The sequence below is a fragment of the Crinia signifera genome, chromosome 7, assembly GCF_055691185.1.
Source record: "Crinia signifera chromosome 7, ASM5569118v1, whole genome shotgun sequence".
Taxonomy (NCBI): domain Eukaryota; kingdom Metazoa; phylum Chordata; class Amphibia; order Anura; family Myobatrachidae; genus Crinia; species Crinia signifera.
In genome coordinates, this window is record NC_139223.1 from 162190922 (window position 1) to 162215199 (window position 24278).

The 24278-nt window shown below is 51.8% G+C and overlaps 1 protein-coding gene across 29 annotated transcripts in view; it reads left to right on the top strand.

Annotated features, from left to right (window-relative positions):
- The window catches only part of ABI2 (abl interactor 2), a 90623-nt gene that overhangs the window by 12855 nt on the left and 53490 nt on the right, over positions 1 to 24278 (top strand). For all 29 annotated transcript variants that reach the window (XM_083154190.1, XM_083154188.1, XM_083154203.1 and 26 more), the window contains exon 2: positions 15179 to 15346. In XM_083154190.1, coding sequence (XP_083010316.1) covers positions 15179 to 15346 — 168 coding nt within the window. The remainder of the gene's footprint in view (positions 1 to 15178; positions 15347 to 24278) is intronic.

The window sequence follows — 24278 nt, forward strand, 5'->3', positions numbered from 1 at the left end:
TTGCATGTCGACCTTTTGGGGAAGACCTAATGACTGTCTATCTAATAATGTGCAGCCATGCTAGACATCAGCACTGACCCGTAGGAAGTGGCCGGGGGACAGCAGCACCGACCTGTAGAAAGTGGCCGGGGGACAGCAGCACCGACCCGTAGGAAGCGGCCGGGGTACAGCAGCACCGAGCCGTAGGAAGTGGCCGGGGGACAGCAGCACCGAGCCGTAGGAAGTGGCCGGGGGACAGCAGCACCGAGCTGTAGGAAGTGGCTGGGGGACATCAGCACCGAGCCGTAGGAAGTGGCCGGGGGTCATCAGCACCGAGCCGTAGGAAGTGGCCGGGGGACAGCAGCACCGACCCATAGAAAGTGGCCGGGGGACAGCAGCACCGAGCCGTAGGAAGTGGCCGGGGGACAGCAGCACCGAGCCGTAGGAAGTGGCCGGGGGACAGCAGCACCGAGCCGTAGGAAGTGGCCGGGGGACATCAGCACCGAGCCGTAGCAAGTGGCCGGGGGACATCAGCACCGAGCCGTAGCAAGTGGCCGGGGGACATCAGCACCGAGCCGTAGGAAGTGGCCGGGGGACAGCAGCACCGAGCCGTAGGAAGTGGCCGGGGGACATCAGCACCGAGCCGTAGCAAGTGGCCGGGGGACATCAGCACCGAGCCGTAGCAAGTGGTCGGGGGACATCAGCACCGAGCCGTAGCAAGTGGCCGGGGGACATCAGCACCGAGCCGTAGCAAGTGGCCGGGGGACATCAGCACCGAGCCGTAGGAAGTGGCCGGGGGACATCAGCACCGAGCCGTAGGAAGTGGCCGGGGGACATCAGCACCGACCCGTAGAAAGTGGCCGGGGGACATCAGCACCGACCCGTAGAAAGTGGCCGGGGGACATCAGCACCGACCCGTAGAAAGTGGCCGGGGGGACATCAGCACCGACCCGTAGAAAGTGGCCGGGGGGACAGCAGCACCGAGCCGTAGGAAGTGGCCGGGGGACAGCAGCACCGACCCGTAGGAAGTGGCCGGGGGACATCAGCACCGACCCGTAGGAAGTGGCCGGGGGACATCAGCACCGACCCGTAGGAAGTGGCCGGGGGACATCAGCACCGACCCGTAGGAAGTGGCCGGGGGACAGCAGCACCGAGCCGTAGGAAGTGGCCGGGGGAGAGCAGCACCGAGCCGTAAGAAGTGGCCGGGGGAGAGCAGCACCGAGCCGTAGGAAGTGGCCGGGGGACAGCAGCACCGAGCCGTAGGAAGTGGCCGGGGGACAGTAGCACCGAGCCGTAGGAAGTGGCCAGGGGACAGTTGGTCTCATACCTACCATCGAGTGGTGCAGCGTGACCACACATGACTATTAACCGGTCTGCATAGTGTTTCTGTTTGTAGTATTGTCACATCTGTAAGGAAGAAGGTGCCGTGATGGATTCTCTAGGGCAGATAAGGAGTAAATGTTTGCTGTAGTTCTCAGCGTAATGAGATTCTACAGCGACCCGAGCAGTGTGATGAGCTGACTGCATTTATTATTACACACGATTTAATGCTCGTCTTTTAACAATTATGTGGTTCATTCAACACAAGGGGGTAAGAGGCACGGGTCCTTCATAGAGGAAAAGTCAGAACAGGATCCTTCTGTTCCGCTGGGAATTCCTGATCGTGATGGCGGCTCAGCAGAAGGGAGCCCAATAACATTCATTTGTGAATGTTTTATTGAATCTTATATAGGAACTGGGCTGCATGCCAATGCCGGCTCCCCTACGTGGCCAAGATGGCATCAGTGGCACTGAAGGGGTTATCCCTCATGCTGTGTTGCCGTTTACAAATAAACCAATAGCACTAGGCCCGATTTTCAAATGAATTACCGGTGACTGGTGCAGAATATTTAAAATTTTTATATTGACAACAAAACTCCGACCAAGGAGCTGCAGCGCTCAGCAAGGAGGAAGTGTAGGGCTCAGCGCATTAACCAGTGTGGTCAGGATCAGGTGCGCTGCAGCGCTCAGCAAGGAGGAAGTGTAGGGCTCAGCGCATTAACCAGTGTGGTCAGGATCAGGTGCGCTGCAGCGCTCAGCAAGGAGGAAGTGTAGGGCTCAGCGCATTAACCAGAGTGGTCAGGATCAGGTGCGCTGCAGCGCTCAGCAAGGAGGAAGTGTAGGGCTCAGCGCATTAACCAGTGCTGTCAGGATCAGGTGTGCTGCAGCGCTCAGCAAGGAGGGGGGGGGAGGGTTCAGCGCTCAGCAAGGAGGGAGTGTAGGGCTCAGCGCATTAACCAGTGCGGTCAGGATCAGGTGCGCTGCAGCGCTCAGCAAGGATGGGGTGTAGGGCTCAGCGCATTAACCAGTGCTGTCAGGGTCAGGTGCGCTGCAGCGCTCAGCAAGGAGGAAGTGTAGGGCTGAGCATTAACCAGTGCTGTCAGGATCAGGTGCGCTGCAGTGCTCAGCAAGGACGGGGTGTAGGGCTCAGCGCATTATCCAGTGCTGTCAGGATCAGGTGCACTGCAGCGCTCGGCAAGGAGCGGGTGTAGGTCTCAGCACATTAACCAGTGCGGTCAGGATCAGGTGCGCTGCAGCGCTCAGCAAGGAGCGGGTGTAAGGCTCAGCACATTAACCAGTGTGGTCAGGATCAGGTGCGCTGCAGCGCTCAGCAAGGAGGAAGTGTAGGGCTCAGCGCATTAACCAGTGTGGTCAGGATCAGGTGCGCTGCAGCGCTCAGCAAGGACGGGGTGTAGGGCTCAGCGCATTAACCAGTGCTGTCAGGATCAGGTGCGCTGCAGCGCTCAGCAAGGACGGGGTGTAGGGCTCAGCGCATTAACCAGTGTGGTCAGGATCAGGTGCGCTGCAGCGCTTAGCAAGGAGGAAATGTAGGGCTCAGCGCATTAACCAGTGCTGTCAGGGTCAGGTGCGCTGCAGCGCTCAGCAAGGAGGAAGTGTAGGGCTCAGCGCATTAACCAGTGCTGTCAGGGTCAGGTGCGCTGCAGCGCTCAGCAAGGAGGAAGTGTAGGGCTGAGCATTAACCAGTGCTGTCAGGATCAGGTGCGCTGCAGTGCTCAGCAAGGAGCGGGTGTAGGTCTCAGCGCATTAACCAGTGCGGTCAGGATCAGGTGCGCTGCAGCGCTCAGCAAGGAGGAAGTGTTGGGCTCAGCGCATTAACCAGTGTGGTCAGGATCAGGTGCGCTGCAGCGCTCAGCAAGGACGGGGTGTAGGGCTCAGCGCATTAACCAGTGCTGTCAGGATCAGGTGCGCTGCAGCGCTCAGCAAGGACGGGGTGTAGGGCTCAGCGCATTAACCAGTGTGGTCAGGATCAGGTGCGCTGCAGCGCTCAGCAAGGAGGAAGTGTAGGGCTCAGCGCATTAACCAGTGCTGTCAGTGTCAGGTGCGCTGCAGCGCTCAGCAAGGAGGAAGTGTAGGGCTCAGCGCATTAACCAGTGCTGTCAGGGTCAGGTGCGCTGCAGCGCTCAGCAAGGAGGAAGTGTAGGGCTCAGCGCATTAACCAGTGCTGTCAGGGTCAGGTGCGCTGCAGCACTCAGTAAGGAGCGGGTGTAGGGCTCAGCGCATTAACCAGTGCGGTCAGGTTCAGGTGTGCTGCAGCGCTCAGCAAGGAGTGGGTGTAGGGCTCAGCGCATTAACCAGTGCGGTCAGGGTCAGGTGCGCTGCAGCGCTCAGCAAGGAGGAAGTGTAGGACTCAGCGCATTAACCAGTGCGGTCAGGATCAGGTGCGCTGCAGCGCTCAGCAAGGAGGAAGTGTAGGGCTCAGCGCATTAACCAGTGTGGTCAGGATCAGGTGCGCTGCAGCGCTCAGCAAGGAGGAAGTGTAGGGCTCAGCGCATTAACCAGTGTGGTCAGGATCAGGTGTGCTGCAGCGCTCAGCAAGGAGCGGGTGTAGGGCTCAGCGCATTAACCAGTGCGGTCAGGGTCAGGTGCGCTGCAGCGCTCAGCAAGGAGGGGGGTGTAGGGCTCAGCGCATTACCCAGTGCTGTCAGATCAGGTGTGCTGCAGCACTCAGCAAGGATGGGGTGTAGGGCTCAGCGCATTAACCAGTGCGGTCAGGGTCAGGTGCGCTGCAGCGCTCAGCAAGGAGGGGGGTGTAGGGCTCAGCGCATTACCCAGTGCTGTCAGATCAGGTGTGCTGCAGCACTCAGCAAGGATGGGGTGTAGGGCTCAGCGCATTACCCAGTGCTGTCAGGGTCAGGTGCGCTGCAGCGCTCAGCAAGGATGGGGTGTAGGGCTCAGCGCATTAACCAGTGCTGTCAGGGTCAGGTGCGCTGCAGCGCTCAGCAAGGAGTGGGGTGTAGGGCTCAGCGCATTAACCAGTGCTGTCAGGGTCAGGTGCACTGCAGCGCTCAGCAAGGAGCGGGTGTAGGGCTCAGCGCATTAACCAGTGCGTTCAGGATCAGGTGCGCTGCAGCGCTCAGCAAGGATGGGGGTGTAGGGCTCAGCGCATTACCCAGAGCTGTCAGGATCAGATTCGCTGTAGCGCTCAGCAAGGATGGGGGTGTAGGGCTCAGCGCATTACCCAGTGCGTTCAGGATCAGGTGTGCTGCAGCGCTCAGCAAGGAGGGGGTGTAGGGCTCAGCGCATTAACCAGTGCTGTCAGGATCAGGTGCGCTGCAGTGCTCAGCAAGGAAATGCCGCAGCGTCCTTGGTTTGCGGAGGCCAACCCTGTTATTTGGCCAGACTGCGTTCTAGTAATTTACAAATTGACTTAGTCATGTGTTTAAACTCGTTCTAGATAAAAGGCCGGGTAGCACTTACCGGGAAGACGTCACTTGTCCATAGGAGCTGCTGTATCAGAATGAATGGGGATTCCTGCAATGCTGAGGGACTACACTGACTGGCTAATGGCTCACTCATTTCCATGGGTGATCTTTCAGCGCTGGCTCCACAGCATTTCAGTGTTTATTTCAATTAAATATCACGTTCCGCAGGCTCTTGGCCTTGTAGTTCTGCTCGTTACAGCACCACTGTGGTAATTATCAGTCCCACCACATAAGTCCCTTTGCTACAGGGCACCATGCATACCATCTGAGGGTAGTTGATGGGTAACTGCTGAGACTGGCATGGTCTCCATGGCAATTGTCTTTTATGGGAATATCATTAGCAGAGAATATTCCAATGCGTAAGATCTGCAACGTGGAAAGTCCACCGATTGCACGTATCCGTCGGTGCTTCCTACCGCCTGCCCGTGTCAGCCGGCGCTTCCTACCGCCTGCCCGTGTCAGCCGGCGCTTCCTACCGCCTGCCCGTGTCAGCCGGCGCTGCCTACCGCCTGCCCGTGTCAGCCGGCGCTGCCTACCGCCTGCCCGTGTCAGCCGGCGCTGCCTACCGCCTGCCCGTGTCAGCCGGCGCTGCCTACCGCCTGCCCGCGGCAGCCGGCGCTTCCTACCGTGTCAGCCGGTGCTGCCTACAGCCTGCCCGTGTCAGCCGGCGCTGCCTACCGCCTGCCCGGTTCAGCCGGCGCTGCCTACCGCCTGCCCGGTTCAGCCGGCGCTGCCTACCGCCTGCCCGGTTCAGCCGGCGCTGCCTACCGCCTGCCCGCGGCAGCTGGCGCTTCCTACCGGGTCAGCCAGCGCTGCTTACCGCCTGCCCGGGTCAGCCGGCGCTGCCTACCGCCTGCCCGGGTCAGCCGGCGCTGCCTACCGCCTGCCCGGGTCAGCCGGCGCTGCCTACCGCCTTCCTACCAACATGCCCATCGCGCTGCCAATACAGTGGTAGGCCGAAGCTGATTGATTGCTCCAGGTAGGGCTGGTACAAGGTTCCTCAGCACCCTATGCAGACTTACCAGCTCCCTAGGCAGCGGCCTGATGGTAGAACCTGCCCTGGCTCCGGGTCATTTCTATACTTTTCTCCAGGGTTTAGAAGATTTGCTGCATTTCCCCACACATAGTCCAGATCTGATTTTGATGTCCCCAGACAGCAACCACCTCCTTCTGTTCTACTATTCTACTAGCGGCCTACACCAACACCTGTATCGGCTTTCCATGGGGCTGTTATACCTATTAGTGGCTCCCCTCTAATCACCCCCTTATCTCATGATCCTCTTTCAGGGTTTTCCCAAATGTTCCTTACATGCCCCCAATTCCTCTCAGATCCCTGTGTTCCCTGCAGTAAGGATCTTGATCTATACACTACACCCAGCACCTGCACCTTTCATAATCTGAGCAGTTCCTCTTCCCTGCCTGGGGTGTCGCTCTCTGCTGTGGTGAGAGGTTTGGTAGATGAATGGAACATACTGTGGTGAATTTGTTGTCCGCCACTAGAGGGCGCGCGCTGGCAGAAATTCAATTGTGCTTCTGTGTAAGCCCCTGCTGCTGGCACCAACATTCCTTCTAGCAGCTCGTCCCCATGTTGGTGAGGACTAAAGTGCAGAAAGTGTTCGGATGCGCCCAGTGATTTGATTGGGTTATTCCCGGTCTCTCTGGGCGTTAAGCAATGCCATAGAAAAGCAATTGAATTATGCCCCAAGGTCTCCCAAAACCAGTTCTGTCCCTGTGTGCGATATTGATGCATCCTTGCATTGTAGATTTGGGCACAATTCTCACATCCCGTCCGCACCCAGACACCGATGGTGATAACTGTGCCCAGTACTATACTTATAGGTGTCTGGTTCCATTGATTTCCCCACTGTCAGTTACATAGTTACATAGTAGGTAAGGCTGAAAAAAGACTTGCGTCCATCTAGTTCAACCTGGTATAGATATCCATTGCTGATTTGGTAGGTTCTGGTATTTTACAGACAATTTATATTTCTTATTAGTACCCATGGATGTTTTTCTCCAGTAAATGTTTGTCCAACTTTGCCTTGAACGCATTTAATGAGCCAGCCGTTACCACCTCTCTGGGAAGAGAGTTCCAGAGTTTGACTGTTCTGACTGTAAAGAAATTCTTTCTACTAGCTGAATGAAATCTTTTTTCTTCTAATCTATACTCATGCCCTCGCGTCCTAGATTCCTTTCTAGTAGAAAAGAGGGTGCGTGACAGTTCCTTATATTGGCCCTTGATATACTTGTACATGTTGAGCATGTCCCCCCTTAAACGTCTCTTTTCTAATGTAAATAGTCCCAAATTGCTTAATCTCTCCCCGTAGCTTAAATTCTCCATTCCCCTAATAAGCTTTGTTGCTCGCCTTTGGACTTTTTCTAATTCTATGATGTCCTTTTTATAGTGTGGGGCCCAGAACTGTACTCCGTACTCGAGGTGAGGTCTCACCAATGCTTTATATAGTGGCATAATTACCCTTGAGTCCCTAGTTTCCATTCCCCTCTTAATACATGCCAGAATTTTGTTGGCCTTTTTTGTAGCTACATTACAATGGGCACTACATCCTAGATTGCTGTCTATTTGGACTCCTAGATCCTTTTCAAGTATGGAATTACCCAGTTCCTCTCCGCTAAGGTTGTAACTTGCACACTGGTTGTGTCTCCCAAGGTGCATAACCTTACATTTATCTACATTGAACCTCATCTTCCATTTTTTTGCCCACTCATCTAGAATTGCAAGATCATTTTGAAGCATGGTGACATCTTCTGATGATTTAATGACTTTGCTAAGTTTTGTATCGTCCGCAAAGATGGATACATTGCTGAGTAACCCTAAGAGTTCTGTTAGGACCCTCTCCTCTGTATTCTGAATGTCCTTGTAAACGATCTGTGGCCCCTTCCCCTCTCCTCGTGTGGCCCCTTCCCTGGTGTATATACAATATTTGTACAATATAATGCTGTTTAGACCATTTATGTATTCTTTAATAATTGAGTGGTTGGGGATGTCCCGATTTCAGCCCTTATTACTGACCATATGGATCCCTAAAAGTAAATAAAAGTGAGATCTGAGTATTTCTGGATTTCTGCCTGGTCTGGATTCCTGCACGCTGTATGTAGTAACAATCATCTGGGGATGGTAATGGCCGCTGTCAATCTGACCCTGTAAAGGCTCATTGTACAGAGATTTCTGTGACTGAGGCAGACAGAAAAGCCGTTTTGTTTCTCTCCTCACAGAACTTGCTGATCACTGGTTTTACCTGTCCACAATATCCTTGCACAATGGGAACGGCGAGTGCTGCTTGGTGGCGGTTATTCATCCAGTGACGATCACTATTGTTATCATTTGTGACCTCTTCCAGAATTTGTACCCTGATAACATTATATTATTATTCTCATTATTGTTGGGATTTGTGTCTCTGTAATGTAATAGGGAAGGTCTGCACACTACTAAGTTTGAGCCTATTGATTTTAGGCTGGGGATCTTTTTATATTATTAAAACAAACCCAAACAGAAATATTTTTCATTTGGGGGGGGGGTTAGGGTTAGGCTGCGGGGCAAGAATAAAGTTAGGCACAGCTGGTAGTGCTGGTGGTGGTTGGTGGGGGGGGTATAGAGTTAGGCTGCAGGAAGGGGGGTATAGAGTTAGGCTGCAGCAAGGGGGCGGGTATAGAGTTAGGCTGCAGGGAGGGGGGGTATAGAGTTAGGCTGCAGGAAGGGGGGGGGGTATAGAGTTAGGCTGCAGGAAGGGGGGGTATAGAGTTAGGCTGCAGGAAGGGGGGGTATAGAGTTAGGCTGCAGGAGGGGGGTATAGAGTTAGGCTGCAGGAAGGGGGGGGGTATAGAGTTAGGCTGCAGGAAGGGGGTTATAGAGCTAGGCTGCAGGAAGGGGGGGTATAGAGTTAGGCTGCAGGATGGGGAGGTATAGAGTTAGGCTGCAGGATGGGGAGGTATAGAGTTAGGCTGCAGGAAGGGGGGTATAGAGTTAGGCTGCAGCAAGGGGGCGGGTATAGAGTTAGGCTGCAGGGAGGGGGGGTATAGAGTTAGGCTGCAGGAAGGGGGGGGGTATAGAGTTAGGCTGCAGGAAGGGGGGGTATAGAGTTAGGCTGCAGGAAGGGGGGGGGTATAGAGTTAGGCTGCAGGGAGGGGGGGTATAGAGTTAGGCTGCAGGAAGGGGGGGGGTATAGAGTTAGGCTGCAGGAAGGGGGGGTATAGAGTTAGGCTGCAGGAAGGGGGGGTATAGAGTTAGGCTGCAGGAGGGGGGGTATAGAGTTAGGCTGCAGGAAGGGGGGGGGGTATAGAGTTAGGCTGCAGGAAGGGGGTTATAGAGCTAGGCTGCAGGAAGGGGGGGTATAGAGTTAGGCTGCAGGATGGGGAGGTATAGAGTTAGGCTGCAGGATGGGGAGGTATAGAGTTAGGCTGCAGGAAGGGGGGGGGGTATAGAGTTAGGCTGCAGGAAGGGGGGTATAGAGTTAGGCTGCAGGATGGGGGGGTATAGAGTTAGGCTGCAGGATGGGGGGGTATAGAGTTAGGCTGCAGGAAGGGGGGTATAGAGTGAGGGCTGTTTCACACAGTACGGTTCCTGCCGCACGGTGAAATCCCGTACGGTCAGGGAGCCGTGCCGCACTCAGCAGTTGTGAATGGACACTATTGTGTCCATTCACACGGGACGGCCACGGCCCGGCCGCACGGCTGCAGCCGGATCCCCCCACTGGAAGGGACGGCTGCCGGGCTGTGGCCATCCCTGCCATTATAAAATTCTGAGTGCGGCGCGGCTCCCTGGCCGTACGGGATTTCACCGTGCGGCAGGAACCGTACTGTGTGAAACAGCCCTTAGGCTGCAGGAAGGGGAGTAGAGAGTTAGGCTGCAGGAAGGGGGGTATAGAGTTAGGTTGCAGGAAGGGGGGTATAGAGTTAGGTTGCAGGAAGGGGGGTATAGAGTTAGGTTGCAGGAAGGGGGGTATAGAGTTAGGCTGCAGGAAGGGGAGTAGAGAGTTAGGCTGCAGGAAGGGGGGTATAGAGTTAGGTTGCAGGAAGGGGGGTATAGAGTTAGGTTGCAGGAAGGGGGGTATAGAGTTAGGTTGCAGGAAGGGGGGTATAGAGTTAGGCTGCAGGAAGGGGGGTATAGAGTTAGGCTGCAGGAAGGGGGTTATAGAGTTAGGCTGCAGGAAGGGGGGTATAGAGTTAGGCTGCAGGAAGGGGGGTATAGAGTTAGGCTGCAGGAAGGGGGGTATAGAGTTAGGCTGCAGGAAGGGGGGTTATAGAGTTAGGCTGCAGGAAGGGGGGTATAGAGTTAGGCTGCAGGATGGGGGGGTATAGAGTTAGGCTGCAGGAATTGAGGAGGGGTATAGAGTTAGGCTGCAGGATGGGGGGGTATAGAGTTAGGCTGCAGGAAGGGGGGTATAGAGTTAGGCTGCAGGAAGGGGGGTATAGAGTTAGGCTGCAGGAAGGGGGTATAGAGTTAGGCTGCAGGAAGGGGGGTATAGAGTTAGGCTGCAGGAAGGGGGGAATAGAGTTAGGCTGCAGGAAGGGGGGGCATAGCGTTAGGTTGCAGGAAGGGGGCGTTAGGGTTAGGCTGCAGGAAGGGGGGGTTAGGGTTGGGGGGCAGTGAGAGGGTAATCCTACCTCCATTATGATGCTGCTGTCGGTATTCCGTCCGCCGGGCATCTGTATGTATTCCCTCCTAGTGTCCACGTGATAATTACACTGTTACAGTTCTGGGGCCCACACACGTAGCGATATGTGTAGATGGGCGTTCTTTTTTTTACGCAATCAGTGTTTATTATGATAAAACAACATACATACATTGTAGTATAAACAATAATATCTTTACCACCACCTGGGAAACCAGGTGGTGGTAAAGATATTAGAGGGAAGCTTGGAGGAAGAGGAGGATGTGAGATCTTCCATAAGCATGTAGCGATCTATCCTCAGGAACCAGTGGGAGATTGGGGGCTGTGTTTGGGTTCTCCAGAAACAGGGGATAGTTGCTCTTGCTGCGTTCATTAAGTGTCGGAGGAGGGATTTCTTAAACAGTGATATAGGGATCTCCATGTAGTTGAGCAACCAAAATTCAGGGGTGAGTGGTAAGGGAATATCAGTAATCTGTATAGATAGCCTCCTAATTGTCTTCCAATAATCAGTCAGTTCGGGGCACTGCCACCAGAAGTGTAGTGGGGAGCCTTGAGATCGTTGGCAACGCCAACATGTGTCAGGAATAGTAGGGAACATCCTATGGACATGTATAGATGGGCGTTCTGAGTGCTGCACAGAGATGTGTTCTGATCCGTTAGGGCCACCCCGGCACCGACTGACTAATAACCAGTGTGCCGGGAGATACCGACGTGGTGGACATCGCACCTACATCTCTATGGCCCCTGCACACACAGCGATGTAAGTAACATGGCTCAGAGAATGCCTGTATATCGCTACCTGTGTTGGGCCCATGAGTGTGTTGTGCTCCTGAAATGCCCTCCAGCGGGCGGTGCTTACAGATAATGATGTCGATGTCTCCTATTTGGTGCATGTAACCACTTTCCTAGTAGGATCTGCACATTTAGCCTCTGTGATCGGGTTCTCCAATGTCACAACTGTAGCATTATGTTCTATGTGTGCATTGAGTTGCTATGGAATCCTGGTGAAGTCTTCATAACGTCACAGGAGAGCGTTCGTTCTAGTACCCAGCACCTAATGAGCAGGTTCTAGATCTTCATCTTGGTTATGGTCTAAATCAGGCGTAGCCAAACTGTGGCCCTCCAGCTGTTGTGAAACTACAAGTCCCAGCATGCCGTGCCACAGTTTTAGCACTCCCTAATAGCAAAACTGTGGCTAGGCATGCTGGGACTTGTAGTCTCACTACAACAGCTGGAGAACCGCAGGTTCCCTACGCCTGGTCACACCAAATTGTCAACATGCACGAGGCTGCCATAGATATAAGGTTGACATGGAAATGATCGACACATGGAAAGGTTGACATGCATTGTTGTTGTTGTTGTTGTTGTTTTTGTGGAGAGGGGGGTCAATTTGTACATTTCTTCACTTTTGCCTCGGGGTGAGGGGACACCTGTGTCCTAGGTGTGCTCTCGTTAGACAGGTGAGGATGATCAGTGTCTCGGGAGGGGGAATTAATGCTGAGCTTCTGAGAGAAGCCTTTAATCATTGGAATGATGAATGGGCCGCGCTGACTGGTGTAACCGTCTCATCATGGGGCTGATAGTCGTTACAAGGAGTTTACAATGCAATTTGGCTTTGATCATATGTTATACTTTGAGGATGATGCCGCTGTTATTAGTGTAACCCAGCCGGTATAGCGCGTTACAGGGTCTCACCAGCGAGGTCACTGCTACCGAGTGAGGGCTATACAGAGCGCACTGGGCGGTTCCCTCACATAATAAGTCTATTAACTCCATTCAGTTGGTTTTCCGATAGGCGGCCATTACCCCCAGCGCGCACATGTTTGCAGGCTTTGCCCGGGTAAGCCTGGAGCTAAGATCTGCATGGTTCAGTTGCTATCGTCCAGAGTTTGCTGTATTGTATTGTGCTGTGACTACACGCGCTGCCTCGACTTCATTAAGCATTATACTAAAAATAGTGTGGCTGCCCAGTGCGAATACATATATTCAAGCCAAAGGAGGGAGCTGGTGTTGGGGCATATTCCGATGCCATAGGAATGACGGCCGTTAAAGATATTGGTATTATCGAGAGAAAATAAATCATATGAATATTGGATTGGGGGGAATTCAGGTCTTTTCAACAGTTGTCTATTGCTCTGTTATTTACTGAACAGGTGCAATTCAATGGTTTTATTTGGACCGGCTTGTGGATGTGAGTAAGGGGGTGGGGCGAGGTAGAGTAGCGGGTGACTAGGCGGAGTTTAGTCCGTGTTTGGCGCTTGTGCTCCATGTTGGACGGTACGGCTGCAGTAGGAGCAGATTGCGTTGCACTGTACGCGCACCTGTGCGTTTGGTGTACGGTGCGGCTGCAGTAGGAGCAGATTGCGTTGCACTGTACGCGCACCTGTGCATTTGGTGTACGGTGCGGCTGCAGTAGGAGCAGATTGCGTTGCACTGTACGCGCACCTGTGCGTTTGGTGTACGGTGCGGCTGCAGTAGGAGCAGATTGCGTTGCACTGTACGCGCACCTGTGCATTTGGTGTACGGTGCGGCTGCAGTAGGAGCAGATTGCGTAGCACTGTACGCGCACCTGTGCATTTGGTGTACGGTGCGGCTGCAGTAGGAGCAGATTGCGTTGCACTGTACGCGCACCTGTGCATTTGGTGTACGGTGCGGCTGCAGTAGGAGCAGATTGCGTAGCACTGTACGCGCACCTGTGCATTTGGTGTACGGTGCGGCTGCAGTAGGAGCAGATTGCGTTGCACTGTACGCGCACCTGTGCATTTGGTGTACGGTGCGGCTGCAGTAGGAGCAGATTGCGTAGCACTGTACGCGCACCTGTGCATTTGGTGTACGGTGCGGCTGCAGTAGGAGCAGATTGCGTTGCACTGTACGCGCACCTGTGCATTTGGTGTACGGTGCGGCTGCAGTAGGAGCAGATTGCGTTGCACTGTACGCGCACCTGTGCATTTGGTGTACGGTGCGGCTGCAGTAGGAGCAGATTGCGTTGCACTGGGTGAGCCAAAGTTTTACCAAGGCACCATACCCTGGTGAGCGGTGCAGCTCTGGGATGACAGGAGATTCCTTTTGTGCATCCGGACGTCACGCAGCCAAAGCTGGGTTTTAGTTATTGGGCACTTTTTGCAGTAACTGAGTCCACTGATGTTATAATCCCGGGGACCGGCTGTCAGCAAATCATCATGTTGTCAGAAAATGTGCGTAGGTGTTCCGTGTGGTTATTTTTGGATCACAGAGTTAATGCATTATTACCGGGCTCTGTACGTAACCCTGATCTCCACCCGTTGCTACTGATTTCACTCCACAAATACTTTCTCTGTAATATGCCGTTTCCACCTAGCAGCCAGTGTTAGAGGTGCTGCACCCGCTGACATTAATATTCTGCTTAGAAGATGCTTTCAGAACACAAAGCCGCTGAGATGTGAACATAATAATGATTGGACCTACTTACATTGAATGTGCGGCGCTGCAGAGCTTTGTACCGCTGTGCGTTCCGCTGCTGAAAGCTTACAGATACCTCTATGGGAGTTCATGGTCAGGGCAGTGTAATGCCGCTAGGAAGCCTTTACATTGCAGCTGTCTACTCACACAGACATTTAGCCCTTGATGCTTTGCTATTAGTCTGCAAAACTTATTACGATGTCGTTGTTCCAGTCTTACATCATCCGTCTGATGCTGTAATTATATAGACGCGCCATTTGTGTTCTGTTTGGAGGCCTCAAATGTTGGCGATATCTGTTAATGTCCATGTTACGGTTAGTGAACTTGCAGCACACGGCACACGTGTTCAGTCCTGCCGGTGTGATCTAAGCTGCCGGTTCCAGATGTCTGCCTGCTGTGCTGTATAGTCTCATGTGTTACCTGTAACCTGCTCATAGACAAAAGATGGGTCCAGGCCATGAAGGGTGTTTTATCCTGCGACACCCAGGCTCATCTCTATGGGTATCTGATCTGCGGCTTCCTCAGAGCTATAAAGGACAAAACATACACAATCTGCTTCCCCCTGAGCTGGGTTCCTGCCAACCTGATCTCTACCTTGGCAGGAGGCCGTATACGGTGGAGGTAGTACCCGCCATGTATTACTGGGATGCGTTCGGAATCAGTGTTCAGGTTGCCAGCAGTTGGAATCCTGACACTAATCACAATGCTGACGCAGGAATGCTGACTGTTGGCATCACATACGTATGCCAGGGGTAGATATGGTAGATTTAGGCAGTATAGAGGCGTCTGGGGAAGATGAAGGTCATGGTTGGATACGAGGGTTAGGTGCTAGTGTGGAGGGGATAGGGTTAGGCTGCGCTGGGACGATGGGTTAGGTTGCAGGTTAGAATACTACCATCTGGCTGTGGAGATTCTTCATGATGTCGCTGTCAATCTTCTGTCCGCCGGCATTCCAGATGCGTATAACACCCCTATTACCTGTTATACACTATACTGTAGTTTTTGTTTCAGATTTTATTTACAGGTTAATTGAGGCCACAAGTGAATCTTTACCTTGCTATAGAAACTAGTGTTGGCCATTGACCATCGATGTTTACAGTGGTCGATGGTGTTACCTTCAATGGGGGGGTCTAATGTTAAATAGCCCAGCATGTGATGTTATATAATCCTTCTCAACCATTGCAGCTAATGGTTCGTTAATGGTTTGGCCATTGATGGTGACCTGACCAATGGTGGGTACCTTGATTATGGACAGCCATAGTACAAGCCACACACGTATTTGGGCAGTTCATGGGTGGGTTCTTTCCATCAGCTAATGCCTGTAATATAATACCGATTGTATTGCTGACACGCTATTGTTCTGTTCAGTCTGCAGATAAGCAGAGAGCCCTAGAGGAAACCAAAGCGTATACAACACAGTCCTTAGCCAGTGTGGCATATCTGATCAACACCCTAGCAAACAATGTCCTTCAGATGCTGGATATCCAGGCGTCTCAGCTGCGGAGGATGGAGTCCTCCATCAATCACATATCACAGGTGAGTGCCTGGCGGATTCGCTGTCATTTCCGAACAAACATTTTCTTAGTTATCTAGACAAGAACAAGTAAATCAGTTTCCCCAGCATACTGCGATGGAACACAAACGGAGATTGGCATCCTACATGGTAATAGTACTGCAGAGATCTCAGTTACATACATTAGTAGCGTAGGGTAACCCCCCAGCCACGGCAAGGTGTCTGCTCTGGTGGTCCTACACTACATGGTAATAGTACTGCAGAGATCTCAGTTACATACTTTAGTATCATAGGGTAACCCCCCAGCCACGGCACGGTGTCTGCTCTTGTGGTCCTACACTATATGGTAATAGTAATGCAGAGATCTCAGTACATTAGTAGCATAGGGTAACCCACCAGCCACGGCAAGGTGTCTGCTCTGGTGGTCCTATTCTACATGGTAATAGTAATGCAGAGATCTCGGTTACATACATTAGTAGCATAGGGTAACCTACCAGCCACGGCAAGGTGTCTGCTCTGGTGGTCCTACACTACATGGTAATAGTAATGCAGAGATCTCAGTTACATACATTAGTAGCATAGGGTAACCCCCCAGCCACGGCAAGGTGTCTGCTCTGGTGGTCCTACACTACATGGTAATAGTAATGCAGAGATCTCAGTTACATACATTAGTAGCATAGGGTAACCCACCAGCCACGGCAAGGTGTCTGCTCTGGTGGTCCTACACTACATGGTAATAGTAATGCAGAGATCTCAGTTACATACATTAGTAGCATAGGGTAACCCACCAGCCACGGCAAGGTGTCTGCTCTGGTGGTCCTACACTATATGGTAATAGTAATGCAGAGATCTCAGTACATTAGTAGCATAGGGTAACCCCCCAGCCACGGCACGGTGTCTGCTCTGGTGGTCCTACGCTACATGGTAATAGTAATGCAGAGATCTCAGTTACATACATTAGTAGCATAGGGTAACCCACCAGCCACGGCAAGGTGTCTGCTCTGGTGGTCCTACACTACATGATAATAGTAATGCAGAGATCTCAGTTACATACATTAGTAGCATAGGGTAACCCACCAGCCACGGCAAGGTGTCTGCTCTGGTGGTCCTACACTACATGGTAATAGTAATGCAGAGATCTCAGTTACATACATTAGTAGCATAGGGTAACCCACCAGCCACGGCAAGGTGTCCGCTCTGGTGGTCCTACGCTACATGGTAATAGTAATGCAGAGATCTCAGTTACATACATTAGTAGCATAGGGTAACCCAGCAGCCACGGCAAGGTGTCTGCTCTGGTGGTCCTACACTACATGGTAATAGTAATGCAGAGATCTCAGTTACATACTTAGTACCGTAGGGTAACCCCCCAGCAACGGCAAGGTGTCTGCTCTGGTGGTCCTACACTACATGATAATAGTAATGCAGAGATCTCAGTTACATACATTAGTAGTATAGGGTAACCCACCAGCCACGGCAATGTGTCTGCTCTGGTGGTCCTACGCTACATGGTAATAGTAATGCAGAGATCTCAGTTACATACATTAGTAGCATAGGGTAACCCCCCAGCCACGGCAAGGTGTCTGCTCTGGTGGTCCTACACTACATGGTAATAGTAATGCAGAGATCTCAGTACATTAGTAGCATAGGGTAACCCACCAGCCACGGCAAGGTGTCTGCTCTGGTGGTCCTACACTACATGGTAATAGTAATGCAGAGATCTCAGTTACATACATTAGTAGCATAGGGTAACCCCCCAGCCACGGCAAGGTGTCTGCTCTGGTGGTCCTACGCTACATGGTAATAGTAATGCAGAGATCTCAGTACATTAGTAGCATAGGGTAACCCACCAGCCACGGCAAGGTGTCTGCTCTGGTGGTCCTACGCTACATGGTAATAGTAATGCAGAGATCTCCGTTACATACATTAGTAGCATAGGGTAACCCCCAGCCACGGCAAGGTGTCTGCTCTGGTGGTCCTACACTACATGGTAATAGTAATGCAGAGATCTCAGTTACATACATTAGTAGCATAAGGTAACCCACCAGCCACGGCAAGGTGTCTGCTCTGGTGGTCCTACACTACATGGTAATAGTAATGCAGAGATCTCAGTTACATACATTAGTAGCGTAGGGTAACCCACCAGCCACGGCAAGGTGTCTGCTCTGGTGGTCCTACACTACATGGTAATAGTAATGCAGAGATCTCAGTTACATACATTAGTAGCATAGGGTAACCCACCAGCCACGGCAAGGTGTCTGCTCTGGTGGTCCTACACTACATGGTAATAGTAATGCTGTGATCTCAGTTACATACATTAGTAGCATAGGGTAACCCCCCAGCCACGGCAAGGTGTCTGCTCTGGTGGTCCTACACTACATGGTAATAGTAATGCTGTGATCTCAGTTATACATTAGTAGCATAGGGTAACCCGCCAGCCACGGCAAGGTGTCTGCTCTGGTGGTCCTACACTACATGGTAATAGTAATGCAGAGATCTCAGTTACATACATTAGTAGCATAGGGTAACCGACCAGCCACGGCAAGGTGTCTGCTCTGGTGGTCCTACACTACATGGTAATAGTACTGCAGAGATCTCAGTTACATACATTAGTAGCATAGGGTAACCCACCAGCCACGGCACGGTGTCTGCTCTGGTGGTCCTACGCTACATGGTAATAGTAATGCAGAGATCTCAGTTACATACATTAGTAGCATAGGGTAACCCACCAGCCACGGCAAGGTGTCTGCTCTGGTGGTCCTACACTACATGGTAATAGTAATGCAGAGATCTCAGTTACATACATTAGTACCATAGGGTAACCGACCAGCCACGGCAAGGTGTCTGCTCTGGTGGTCCTATTCTACATGGTAATAGTAATGCAGAGATCTCGGTTACATACATTAGTAGCATAGGGTAACCTACCAGCCACGGCAAGGTGTCTGCTCTGGTGGTCCTACACTACATGGTAATAGTAATGCAGAGATCTCAGTTACATACATTAGTAGCATAGGGTAACCCCCCAGCCACGGCAAGGTGTCTGCTCTGGTGGTCCTACACTACATGCTAATAGTAATGCAGAGATCTCAGTTACATACATTAGTAGCATAGGGTAACCCACCAGCCACGGCAAGGTGTCTGCTCTGGTGGTCCTACACTACATGATAATAGTAATGCAGAGATCTCCGTTACATACATTAGTAGCATTGGGTAACCCCCCAGCCACGGCAAGGTGTCTGCTCTGGTGGTCCTACACTACATGGTAATAGTAATGCAGAGATCTCAGTTACATACATTAGTAGCATAGGGTAACCCACCAGCCACGGCAAGGTGTCTGCTCTGGTGGTCCTACACTACATGGTAATAGTAATGCAGAGATCTCAGTTACATACTTAGTACCGTAGGGTAACCCCCCAGCAACGGCAAGGTGTCTGCTCTGGTGGTCCTACACTACATGGTAATAGTAATGCAGAGATCTCAGTTACATACATTAGTAGCATAGGGTAACCCACCAGCCACGGCAAGGTGTCTGCTCTGGTGGTCCTACACTACATGATAATAGTAATGCAGAGATCTCAGTTACATACATTAGTAGTATAGGGTAACCCACCAGCCACGGCAATGTGTCTGCTCTGGTGGTCCTACGCTACATGGTAATAGTAATGCAGAGATCTCAGTTACATACATTAGTAGCATAGGGTAACCCCCCCAGCCACGGCAAGGTGTCTGCTCTGGTGGTCCTACGCTACATGGTAATAGTAATGCAGAGATCTCAGTACATTAGTAGCATAGGGTAACCCACCAGCCACGGCAAGGTGTCTGCTCTGGTGGTCCTACACTACATTGTAATAGTAATGCAGAGATCTCCGTTACATACATTAGTAGCATAGGGTAACCCCCAGCCACGGCAAGGTGTCTGCTCTGGTGGTCCTACGCTACATGGTAATAGTAATGCAGAGATCTCAGTTACATACATTAGTAGCATAGGGTAACCCACCAGCCACGGCAAGGTGTCTGCTCTGGTGGTCCTACACTACATGGTAATAGTAATGCAGAGATCTCAGTTACATACATTAGTAGCGTAGGGTAACCCACCAGCCACGGCAAGGTGTCTGCTCTGGTGGTCCTACACTACATGGTAATAGTAATGCAGAGATCTCAGTTACATACATTAGTAGCATAGGGTAACCCACCAGCCACGGCAAGGTGTCTGCTCTGGTGGTCCTACACTACATGGTAATAGTAATGCTGTGATCTCAGTTACATACATTAGTAGCATAGGGTAACCCCCCAGCCACGGCAAGGTGTCTGCTCTGGTGGTCCTACACTACATGGTAATAGTAATGCTGTGATCTCAGTTACATACATTAGTAGCATAGGGTAACCCCCCAGCCACGGCAAGGTGTCTGCTCTGGTGGTCCTACACTACATGGTAATAGTAATGCAGAGATCTCAGTTATACATTAGTAGCATAGGGTAACCCACCAGCCACGGCAAGGTGTCTGCTCTGGTGGTCCTACACTACATGGTAATAGTAATGCAGAGATCTCAGTTACATACATTAGTAGCATAGGGTAACCCACCAGCCACGGCAAGGTGTCTTCTCTGGTGGTCCTACGCTACATGGTAATAGTAATGCAGAGATCTCAGTTACATACATTAGTAGCATAGGGTAACCGACCAGCCACGGCAAGGTGTCTGCTCTGGTGGTCCTACACTACATGGTAATAGTACTGCAGAGATCTCAGTTACATACATTAGTAGCATAGGGTAACCCACCAGCCACGGCACGGTGTCTGCTCTGGTGGTCCTACGCTACATGGTAATAGTAATGCAGAGATCTCAGTTACATACATTAGTAGCATAGGGTAACCCACCAGCCACGGCAAGGTGTCTGCTCTGGTGGTCCTACGCTACATGGTAATAGTAATGCAGAGATCTCAGTTACATACAATAGTAGCATAGGGTAACCCCCCAGCCACGGCAAGGTGTCTGCTCTGGTGGTCCTACACTACATGGTAATAGTAATGCAGAGATCTCAGTTATACATTAGTAGCATAGGGTAACCCACCAGCCACGGCAAGGTGTCTTCTCTGGTGGTCCTACGCTACATGGTAATAGTAATGCAGAGATCTCAGTTACATACATTAGTAGCATAGGGTAACCCACCAGCCACGGCAAGGTGTCTGCTCTGGTGGTCCTACGCTACATGGTAATAGTAATGCAGAGATCTCAGTTACATACATTAGTAGCACTGGGTAACCCACCAGCCACGGCAAGGTGTCCGCTCTGGTGGTCCTACACTACATGGTAATAGTAATGCAGAGATCTCAGTTACATACATTAGTAGCATAGGGTAACCCACCAGCCACGGCACGGTGTCTGCTCTGGTGGTCCTACGCTACATGGTAATAGTAATGCAGAGATCTCAGTTACATACATTAGTAGCACAGGGTAACCCACCAGCCATGGCAAGGTGTCTCTGCTACAGTGGCTATGTTAAAAATGACTAATACCACACAGACAATGATATGTTTTCATGTTTTTTATTTACCCCATGTAAACATTCACAGTGCAGGGGGGACAAGGTATGTGAACCCAAGACTAATGACTTCTCCAAGAGCTAATTGGAGTCAGGAGTCAACCCACCTGGAGTGCACTCAATGAGATGAGATTGGAGATGTCAGTTAAAGCTGCCCTGCCCTATAAAAAACACACACCAGTTGTGAGTTTGCTATTCTCCAGAAGCATTGCCTGATGTGAACCATGCCTCGCACAAAAGAGCTGTCAGAAGACCTACAGATGAAGCCCCTGTCAGCCAGCCTGCAGTATCCAGGAGATCTATCCGATGGAGTAGCGTGGGGCTCTCTATTGAGAACTGCTCCATCTGATTAAGACTTGCATAAGGCTGGAAAGTTTAAAAAAGTATCTCTAAAAAGCCTTGATGTTAATAAGTCTACAGTAAGACAAATTGTATATAAATGGAGAAAGTTTAGCACTGTTGCTACTCTCCCTATGATTGGCCATCCTGTAAAGATGACTGCAAGAGCACAGCGCAGAATGGTCAGTGAGGTGAAGAAGAATCCTAGAGTGTCAGCTAAAGACTTAAGCAGCCCATACACGCTGCGATGCGGGCTGTGCGTTCTGTGCTTTGAGGTGCGCGCTCCCGCGCACCTCATCGCACAGTACAAAAAGTATGTGCTGCACATACTTTCTCTACCGTCCAATGGGATACTGGGCTTCACTACTATGGGGATTGAGACCTCCGCAGGAGAGACAGGCACATCAAAGAACTTTCAGTGTGGGTGCACTGGCTCCTCCCCTCAATCTCCCTCCACTAGTCAGTTTTGAAAAATGTGCCTCAGGGGAGGCAGTGCTTCTGGATGCTCCAGAGTTTTTTCTACATTTATTTTCAAAGTTTGTTATTTTGGGGCGCTGTGGTGACCACACAGCTGTCCTGCTTCATGGGTGTCAGGGGAAGGGTCAGTCCCCGACCTCTTCAGGTGCAGAGCTGACCCTGCTACAGGACAATTCGGTCCTGTGTGGGGCTTGTCACCGCACAGCATTGCGCTGTGGCGAGCAAGCCTCCTAGCCGCCGCACACCCCCTGACAGGTCTGAAGACTTCAAGTGGTGAGTACAGGCTGGGGGTTCCACAAGGGGACCCCGCAGCCATTTCTGGTGCGGCAAGACGACGGGCAGTAATGGCGGCCTTCTAGCAGGGACCGCGTGAACCCTGCGTCTGGAAACTGGCATAGGGATGCTGCCGCTGGACACCAGGGACACCCCCCAGGGTATATGTATGTAATATTATACCTTTTTATTATATGTCAGTATAAACGTATGAAAGCGCCAGCTCCGTGTACAGGGGGGCGGGGCTTCACTCAGAGCGGGACCAAGCTCTGCTGGGCACGCGCTGTCACTTCCTGCTTCTTTACACGCTGCCAGACTCCATTACAGAGGGCTCCTCACTGGCGTGGTGGATCCGGATCCTTGCAGCACGGCAGAGACAGCAGGTTTTTATAGCGATTTAGCGCTGCTGCGCTATCTGGCTTATTTTAGACACTGTGTTGTTGATATCACTGTGTTTTAGCGTTACCAGCTCACCCAGATCTGTGAGTTCAGGTTAGGGGTGCACTTGGTTCCTCAATTGCTCTGTTTTTCCCCCACTGATTAGTTACAGACACACATAAAACAAGCACATAGTCTGTTTTTTAACATCCAGCGGTGTGGTGTGTGCACGTGTGTGACTGCGTGGGGGTTGTATTGTACTGCTGTACACTGTAGTACTGTCTCATCATGGTGAAAAAGTTCACTTGTATGGTGTGTAGCACCAAGTTTGTGCCCAAATCACAGTCACAAGTCACTTGTGAGGCTTGTATGTCACCACAGCCCAGTAGTGCTGACACTCAGATCATTGGGGTACCCCCACAGCTTGTGGGGCCATCTCAGGCTGACGAGCAGGAGCCTGTCTGGGCCTCCAACATAAAGACATTGTTGGATTCTGTGGCTTCACAGCTTTCCACTAACACTCAGCAAACGCAGAGGGTTCAGAGGGAATTGTCCATGTTAGCTGCCAGGGTGGATATTCTTCATACTCTTAATGTACCTCCTCCTGCCGCACAGCCCCAAAAGAGGCCGGCTGCTGCGATGGCCCCTGATTCAGATGATGATGAGGAGGACATATTGGAGGAGGGTGAGGAGCAGGTTCTGCAGGAACCAGTCCCTGAGGCAGCAGTGCATGGTCCTGAACCGCTTATCAGGGCCATCAGGGATGTTTTAGATCTCCCGGTGGAGGCATCCGCAGAAGGAGATCCTTTCTTCATGACTCAGAGGAAACAGCCAGTATATTTCCCTGAGCAGGCGGAGTTAGAAACGGTTTTCAAGGCTGCATGGCAAAACCCTGATAAGAGGTTTACTCTTTCAAAGCGGTTCACTTGCTTATCCTTTTGAACCTTTGGGCAGGAAGAAGTGGGAGGAGCCACCAGTAGTGGACTCATCTGTCTCCCGTCTTTCTAAAAAGGTGTTGTTACCAGTCCCAGGTGTATCCACTCTTAAGGACGGGGCGGACAGGAGGCTGGAATCTACCCTCAAGTCCATATACACGGCTAGTGGGGCCTCCCAGCGCCCAGTTCTAGCCAGCTGCTGGATGGCTAAAGCCATACATACCTGGTCAACCCAGATTCAGGAGGGGTTGTTAGGTGACATGACTGTGGCTCAGATTGGCGACAGCCTGCGTCACATTCAGGATACCGCTAAGATCCTGTGCGAAGCGCAAAAAGAATTGGGCGCAATAAACGCACGCAATTCAGCCATGGCGGTTTCAGCCAGACGGGCCCTGTGGCTGCGTCAGTGGTCTGCGGATGTGGACTCTAAAAAGAGTGTGGAGGGTATTCCCTTTACAGGAGAATGGCTTTTTGGAAGCAAATTAGATGGTTGGATTTCCAAGGCCACGGCAGGAAAATCTACCTTCCTCCCATCAGCTCCCACAGTAGCAAAGCGTCCCTTCACAGCTACTTCCCAGCAGTCCTTTCGTGGGAACAGGTTTCGCCCCAAAGCTAGGGGCGCCTCCAATGCCAACAGAGGCACCAGAGGCAAGTTTAGGAAGCCCAACTCCTCCAGCACACAGGACCGTCCCAATGCCGCGGCTTCCTCCAAGCCTGCAGCATGACAGGGTTTTCCCGCCACGAGACTCTCTCGCGGTGGGAGCACGATTGTTGCATTTCAGCCAGGTGTGGGACGCCTCTGGTCTGGATTCCTGGGCCAGGGATCTCATTTCTCTAGGTTACAGGCTGGAATTTGACAAACCCCCTCCCAGACGATACTTCAGGTCGGCCCTTCCAGCATCCCAGGAGGATCAGGTTCTCCTTCAGGGGGCCATTACCAGGCTGCTTCAGTCTCAGGTAATTGTACCGGTGCCAAGCACGGAGCGGGGCCAGGGATATTATTCCAACTTA